The sequence below is a fragment of the Magnolia sinica genome, chromosome 19, assembly GCF_029962835.1.
Source record: "Magnolia sinica isolate HGM2019 chromosome 19, MsV1, whole genome shotgun sequence".
In the NCBI taxonomy this organism is placed as follows: domain Eukaryota; kingdom Viridiplantae; phylum Streptophyta; class Magnoliopsida; order Magnoliales; family Magnoliaceae; genus Magnolia; species Magnolia sinica.
In genome coordinates, this window is record NC_080591.1 from 22,475,165 (window position 1) to 22,483,320 (window position 8,156).

General features: G+C 38.6%; 1 protein-coding gene and 1 long non-coding RNA gene across 2 annotated transcripts in view; both read right to left on the minus strand.

Moving 5' to 3' along the window:
- The window catches only part of LOC131234400 (uncharacterized), a 28,387-nt gene extending 20,838 nt beyond the window's left edge, over positions 1 to 7,549 (minus strand). The window contains exon 1 of the mRNA XM_058231247.1: positions 7,210 to 7,549. Coding sequence (XP_058087230.1) covers positions 7,210 to 7,499 — 290 coding nt within the window. The 5' untranslated portion in view covers positions 7,500 to 7,549. The remainder of the gene's footprint in view (positions 1 to 7,209) is intronic.
- LOC131234401 (uncharacterized) lies at positions 145 to 1,355 on the minus strand. The gene is made up of 2 exons (XR_009165702.1): positions 630 to 1,355; positions 145 to 539 (listed from the first exon to the last, which is right to left on the minus strand). It is a non-coding gene; the product is annotated as an uncharacterized LOC131234401 (long non-coding RNA).
- Positions 7,550 to 8,156: the final 607 nt, after the last annotated feature.

Consider the following 8,156-nt stretch of genomic DNA (forward strand, 5'->3'; position numbering starts at 1 on the left):
TGACATGGTCATAACATTACTAGAAAACTCTAGATCTAAGACCTTGAATTGAGACAAGTAGGTACATTTTCAGGCTCTTCGTGTATGGAAGTCAGACCTCAAGGAAAGAAAGAAGAATCAAGTGTTCAAGAAAAGTTAAGGGGACATGAGAGAACTCTCTGAAAAAAAATGCAGTATCATGTGCCCATACATCCTGACATGTGTTTAGCACATACCCATCTTTAAATGCTAGGATACACAAAAACATCCTTGATAATTTCATTGGAACTCCAATAAAAACAGAAATAAAGTATAGAAGAAAATAAATTTTTTTATTAAAAAAAAAAAAAAAGAATAGAATAGAAAAGTGATTTACCATAACTTCCCTAACAAGTATTTTCAAAAAGGGACTCCTACCCTAGTTTCAAGTCCCATGGCACTGTCTAGGCCCTACTAGATGATATCATCCGCTCAGTTAACGTCAGGTCCAACTCTTTCTCTCTCACTTAATCTTAGTCATGATCCACATCAATTCTCCGAAACTGAGAAAATTTTGGCTACTGCAAGATGAGAATAACATAATTACTTTAAGAACCTTGTTCAGCCTTTGCAACTCTCATCACTGGGATCCCAATGTTGTCTGTACTTACGAGCTCCTCCATTTGGTCAGAAATTTTCTCATGATTACATTATCAAGCGAAGACAATCTTAATATCAACAGTGTCTTCAACTTCCTCATCTGGCTTCTTTTGAAGTCGCTCAACCCATGTACCGCCACCAATGCGATTGCTTTCTCCTTTACCCTGAATATCCATATAAATCCACAATGTTGAAAATTGGACTGATATAGATATCTTCTGCCAACTCAAGATAATTGGCATTAGGCCCCCAGCTTCAATTTTTTGCACAGGATTATGATACATATATTGAGAAACCGGTCTTTTCAGAAGGAAACCAACACTTCATCTCCTACTTTGAACAGCAAAAACTAGCAGGATGCTACGTGTCTGTGCCAACTGCCAAGTTACATGGGATTCATTTTGCTTGGACTCATGAAAGTCCAACTGCTCCACTTGTCTTTGTATAAGAATAAGAAATTAGGAGGAACTCATGCACCAAGATGTGATAGTTTCCTTACTCTGAATCCTGATGCACCCAGTTCATGCAGATGGGGCCCCACGGCTTGATAACCCAGTAACAGACCCGATGGACCCCCCTATGGATGGAGGGAGAACTCATCACCAACATGTTGTAAGCTAACTCAACCCATGACCTGATTTAAAAAGCACATGCCCTTGAAAATACTAAACACCTTCAATGGCAAAAGAAAGGTTTAAAGTATTGTCCAAAACCGGTACTTATCACCTGATACGTACCAGTATCGCCCATGAACGAGCGATACGAGCCTGTGCTAGTGGTGAATGATATGATACCCAATACACAGATTTCAACTGGAAACAAAATTCAGAAGGCATTAAAAAATGAGTCCATCTTTGATTTCAATATAGCATACAAATCTAGCTCTAGCAAACGGATACTTTAAAAAGAGATATGAACATTTAATCTTTTAAAAGTGGATCATATAGAAGCCAAATAGATATCATTCTACTTGGGAAAATACAACGATCGATATGTAAGGATTGCAAGGTTATATTAGGAGAGGGTCTAACTACGAAATATGGGTTAATGGTTATGGATGTTTACGTTAAGAGATGGAAGAAGGGGAGTGAAATTAATAGGTATCTCAAAACTAGGTGGTGGAATTTAAAAAGAAAGAAAACAATGTTATTTAGATTGCTGACCAAGAAGGTTCCCAACTGACCACTTTCGATACCTTGGGTCAAGAATTCATGACAATGGAGAGATTGAAAAGGATGTTGCCCATAGAATTCCAGCTGGGTGGAAGAAATGGAGATGTGCCTTCGGAGTTTTATGTGATCGTCGTGTACTACCCAAACTGAAAAGGAAATTTTATAGGATAGCTATAAGACCAGCCATGCTTTATGGGACAACATGTTGGGCAATTAAAGAACATGTTCATAGGATGAGTGTAGCTGAAGAAGGATGTTGAGATGGATAAGTGGCAAGATGAAGAACGATAGAATTAGAAATAAATCCATTTAAGGGAACTTAGTAGTAATACCAATAGGCAATAAGATGGGGGAAAGTAAACTTAGATGGTTTGGTCATGTATTGAGAGATGACAAGCCCAAAGAGGCAAAGTTGGCTTGCACAGTATTGAATATAGCCTGATTCATGGAGGAAAGTCAAGAACAGGGAATCAAGCATAATCCAATAGGATGTGAATCCAATTGGTGAAGCTTTTGCCCAACCAACTGATATTCAGGACATTCTGTCCCAATTTCAATATTTGGTCCCTAACAAACTATCCAGTGAGCTTCCACCCATACGCGACATTCAACATGTGATTGATTTGGTACTTGAAACATCATTACTAAATCTCCCAATATACTGAATGAACCTTATAGAGTATATAGAGCTATGTCTATAGGCAGAGGAATTGTTGGCCGAGGGTTTCATTCATGATAGCCTTACGTGTTTCATACCTTCTTGTACCATCGAAGAAGGATGGCAGTTGGTAAATGTGTTGATAGTCACACTATCAACAAGAAAACAATGAAGTATCATTTCTCAATTCCACACCTCAATGACATGTTGGACATGATGGCGAATGCTACAATCTTTTCGAAGATTAATTTATGAAGGGAGTATTACCAGATAAGAATTCATTCTGTAGATAAATGGAAGATTGCTTTTAAAATGAAGAATGGATTGTATGAGTGGTTAGTCATGTCTTTTATCTTAACAAATGCATCTAGTACATTCATGCGGGTGTTGCGCAAATCTATGACCATTTATAGGCAAGCTCATCGCAGTGTACTTCAATGACATTCTCATCTTTAGCCGTTCACGAGAAATCATTTTGATACATCTTTGTCCGATGATAAGAGTATTACACCATAAGAAACCCTACATCAATTTGAACAAGTGTATCTTCATGAGTTCCAATGTGATCATTTTGGGGTTTGTTGTTTCAACAAAAGGTGAAAGGGTTGACAGTAAAAAGGTAAGGCCCATTGTCGAATGTCAACTAGCCTACTCCCACGAATATTCACAAGGATGGAAGTTTTTACAAGCTAGAGGCATTTCACCGAAGGTTTGTCTAAAACTTTAGTTCCGTCATGGACCTCATGGTAGCCATTACCGGATATATGAAGGCCAATCCATTTAAGAGGACAAAGTTGCAACAAAGGCATTTCAAAAAAACAAGCAAAAAATGACGGAAGCTCCAATTCTTAGGCTTCCTGAGTTTAAAAAAGTATTTGAGGTTGCCTGTGATGCATCCCATGTAGGCATAAGAGGTGTCCTTAGTCAAGAAGGATATCTAATGACCTTCTTTAGAGAAAAACTCAATGGGGCACGAAAGAAGTATTCTACATACAATGTGAAGTTTTACACTAGTGTACATAACTTTAAAAAATTGGCGTCATTACCTCATTCATCGGGAGTCTTGTGTTGTATTCTAATCATGAGGCGTTACACATTTGAATTTCAAGAAGAAATTGAGCACAGCAGAGTACTCATTCAAGATTTCACATTCAACCTAAACCATCAAGCCGACGTAGAAGATAAGATAGCAAATGCCTTCAACCAAAAATCACACATTATCAACCTTATCAGTCTCTGCATTTCTTTCGAGGAACTTAAAAGAGATTATACAATAGATGATGATTTCAGAAATGTGTGTTCAACACTCTCTACAACTTAGGCACCAAGTACCCATAATACAACCTGCACGATGGATACTTATTATATGATATGAGGTTTTCTTCCTAAAATCTCATTGCGAGAGCTTGTGATGCGATAGCCTCATTCAAGTGGCCTCAGTGGTCATTTTGGAATCAACAAATTGAGAGTCGTAGTCGAGGACCATTTCTATTGGCTGGGAAGAAAGATATCAGAATCATCGTTTAACAGCGTTGAGTGTGTTAGCTAAGCAAAGGTAGCAAGCAAAAAATTGATCTATACACTCAACCGCTTGTGCCAGATGCTTCCTGGGAAGACATTATCATGGATTTTTTCCTGGGATTACCTAAGACTCAGTGTGTCTATTTACATTGCGGTCAACAAGTTTTTCTAAGATGACCAATTTCATCCCATATAAGAAGACATCAGATACTCTACCCATCGTCAATGTTTTCTTCAAAGATGGTTCATCTGCATGGTATTCTCAAAACAATTGTATTTGATTGTAATGTTAAGGTTATGAGCTGCTTCTGGCGAATTTTGTGGTCTAAGATGGGAACTAAATTAAGATTCTCAAGTGCTTATCACCCGCAAATAGATGCACAGACCGAGGTCCTCAATTGCAGTCTTGGAAATCTTTTTCAATGTTTGGTTGGTGATCGCATCAATTCATGGGACATCATATTATCACAAGCTGAGTTTACCCATAACAATTCTACAAACAGTGCTACTGGACTCTCTCCTTTTGAAATTGTGATTGGCATGCAACCACAACAGCCTATCGATTTAGTCACATTTCCTATTGTGACTCGATTGAGCCTAAGATATCAAAAAACAATTATGTAACAGCAACGATGGCCACCATTGTGCGCGGCCACCGTTACACGTTACAAGAAGTAATGGCCATTATGGGGAAAATGGCATGTAACGCCTATTACGAGACCTATACAAATATTTTTTATTTTTTATTTTTTTAAAGGTTGTAATGGGCATTATGGCCTATATCGTAACAATAACAACAATGGCCGTTACAGCCACCATTGCCATTGTTGAATACCTTAATCGAGCTATGATGACGAGACTTTTGCATGACGTATTAAGGAGAGACGAGAAAAGTCAGACAAAAGATCACCCTTAGTAATGAAAATTACAAGTGGGATCCAAATATTCAATGGCATTTTGCACAATTTCAAGAATGGAATAAGGTCATGGTATGGCTCAAAGCTGAGAGGTTTCCAGTAGGTCTCACACCAACCTCCACTCCATATAGATAGGTCCTAATTGTATTTTGAATTAGTTTCTTCCTTGATGTAGTTGCATTAGGAAACCTATGTGGCGCACTTCAATTTGATTTCTCTTTTTTTTTTACAATTTTTAATTTGTATTACAGCGTGTTTGATTGCACAAGATTTCATGAAATATCATGAAATCTAGCATCAAATTAGACTCATTAATCATGATTGGTGCAACCAAATGCACCCTTAGGGCCTGTTTGGATGCCTGTAACATTTCTAAAATGTAACAAAGTTACAGGTAAGATTGTTACAGTTGGTGTTTAGGGAAGGAAAGTCACAGGTAACTTTCTCTCAACCTGTGACTTTCTTACAGAAGAAAGAGGCGAAAATGATACAAGCACTTTTGAGTCGTTTTTCAAGTTGCATGTATCTTTGATACATATAACAATTGGAAATTTAGAAATCAAAATTTCTGGAAAGAATCACAGCTTGCATTGAAGAGGCTTACCCACATTCAGACGAAGTGAAGGCTGAACGGCCATTGAAGGCTACAAGTGGCCATTGAAGGCGAGGCTACAAGCGGTCATTGAAGGCTATAAGGTTACATCCAGACGCAATGAAGGCTACAAGGCTACCATTAGGGACAAATGCAGTTGTGTATTGAAGAAAGTTGGTAGCCATTTTGCTATATAAACAGATATCCCTCTACAATGTCTCCATCTACCTCTCTCAACCTCCGTTTCCCTCTCTCGGTCTCCTTCTCCCTCTCCCATCGACCTTCAACAAGGTTGGAAACCCCTTTCTTTCTTTCTATTGTTTGTTTTCCTTTCTTTCTTTTTTATTTTTGTGTCGGGGTTGACAGACACAGTTTGGCTAGGAGGCGTGGATAATAGTCAATGGTCTACGGGGCCCACCATCTTGTATTTGTTTTACCATGCCGTCCATCCATTCTTTTGGATCGTTTTGGGGCTTGATCCCAAAAATGAGGGATATCTAAATCTCAGGTGGACCACACCACCGAAAACAGTAATGATTGAAAGTCCACCATTAAAAAACTCCTAGGGCCCACTGTAATGTTTGTTTCACATCCAACCTATTGATTAGGTCATAAAGACCTGGATGAAAGGAACAAAACAAATATTAGTTTGATCGAAAACATTGGTGGCCCACCAAAAGTTTTTAATTGTGGGTGTTCAATCAACATTGTTTCCAGTGATGTGGTCCACTCGAAATTTTGATGCACCTTATTTTTGGGCTGATGACTTAAAATGATCTGGAATAATGGATAGATGGTGTGGATGAAACAAATACATCATAGTGGGCCCACATAACACGTCAACAGCCCATGGAGTAGTCTGCTAAAAGTGACTACTACCGATGGTGCTATGCGGGCCCCACCATGATTTATGTGTTATATCCATGTCGTCCATCCATTTTTATTTTTTATTTTAGGGAACATCCAACTCTCATGTGGACCACACCACATGAAACAGTGGTGACATAATGCACAGAATTTATATTCATGGTGACATAATGTAGAAAATTAAAATTTTTGCTTGGATATATTACCTCAAGTTTTTTGCCTACATTAGAAGCATTTCAAAAATGTGGACCCACTTTTATGGCCCACTTGTTCATTACTTTAACCTAAGAATCGGCCAAACTATTCATTTACATGGGCTTAATAAAATGGAATAATTTTATCCAATCTTTTTTATGTGTCAATCTGATTTTTCAAAGATTTCTTATTTCAAGCTCTAGTTAGTGTGAATATAAAGTTACAGGTTATCCAAACACAAAAACAAAGTTTAACTCTAAGTAAGTTACAACTTACATCCAAACAGGATTACATGTAACTTTCTTTTGAAAGAAAGTTACATGTAACTTTCGTAGAACTTAAAAAAGTTACAGGCATCCAAACAGGCCCTTAATAAATTATTATTTTTAATGCCAAAACAAAATTGCCATTCCAAAAATCTTTTTAGCATTCCTTTCCTGTTACAACGGAGTCAAAACAGTAACAGAATACATATTAAACAGTTATAACGGACATTAGACATCCTGAAAACATGATTCTGAATCTAGGGTTCTGCGAATTCACTGAATTTCCAACTAATAACTCGCCGGACTGCTGAAATTATCAAATTCGAATTCGAATGAAATAAAATAAGCAATAACAGAGGCCGTAATCTGCCGTCTGGATTTTAGGGAGAGAGGGATTCAGTACCCCTGAACAAAAACTCCAGTGCCGAGGCGGAAAATCAACGCCAGAGAAGCCGTCAGGATGTCTATGATCTTGTCGGGACGAATTGCGAACCGCTTCGGCTGCGGAGGCTTGAAATCCGCAGGAGGAGAGAGGATCGGAGATGGAGTACTGACGGAAGTGGAAGAAGAAGAAGGGAGAGGAGCTTCTTGCAATTCTGCAGAAACCCTGAGAGAGATCCGACGGTTGAGATTTATCGATGGAATCGATGGTCGGCAAACGAGCGGCGATCGGAAGTTAATAACGCCGGCCATGATTTTCTACTCCCACCAGAGAAGCGCTGCTGTGTTTTGATGCGAGAAATGAGAGGTTTTAGTTTTAAGTGGCGCGAAAGAGATGAGGGGTAAAATTGGTAATAATTTTTCTGGTCAAGGGAATGAAACGCGCGCATGCAGGAAAAAATGTTCAAACGCTTGAAGTTAGGGTCTGGGAGGGGGATCTACACCGTTCATCGGGGGCGCCCGTGAGGAATGTAGCCTGGATCATAAACCAGTCTGGTGCACTTTTCATCAGAGGGCCTCAATGATATATGCCTTGTATCTAAACAGCCATCCATTTGGAAGATAGTTTTAGGGGATAAGAAATGAGACATATCCAAAGCCCAAGTGGACCACACCGCAACAAAAAAAAAAAAAAAAACACCTGGGATTGAACCTCAACCATTGAAAACTTCTTATGGTTAAAGAAGTTTTGGATCAATCTTTCTTTCCCTGTATCCAGGCTTATATAACATTATGAACAAGTGATGGTAAATAAACATTAGGGTGGGCCATAGCAAGGTTTCAGTGGTAGGAATTATTATCCCCACTTCATTCTGTGGTAGGATTTACTTGTGACTTTGGATCTGTATTGTTTGTGGGTATAAAATGATCTCGCCAAATGTATGGACGGTGTGGATAGAATACATACAT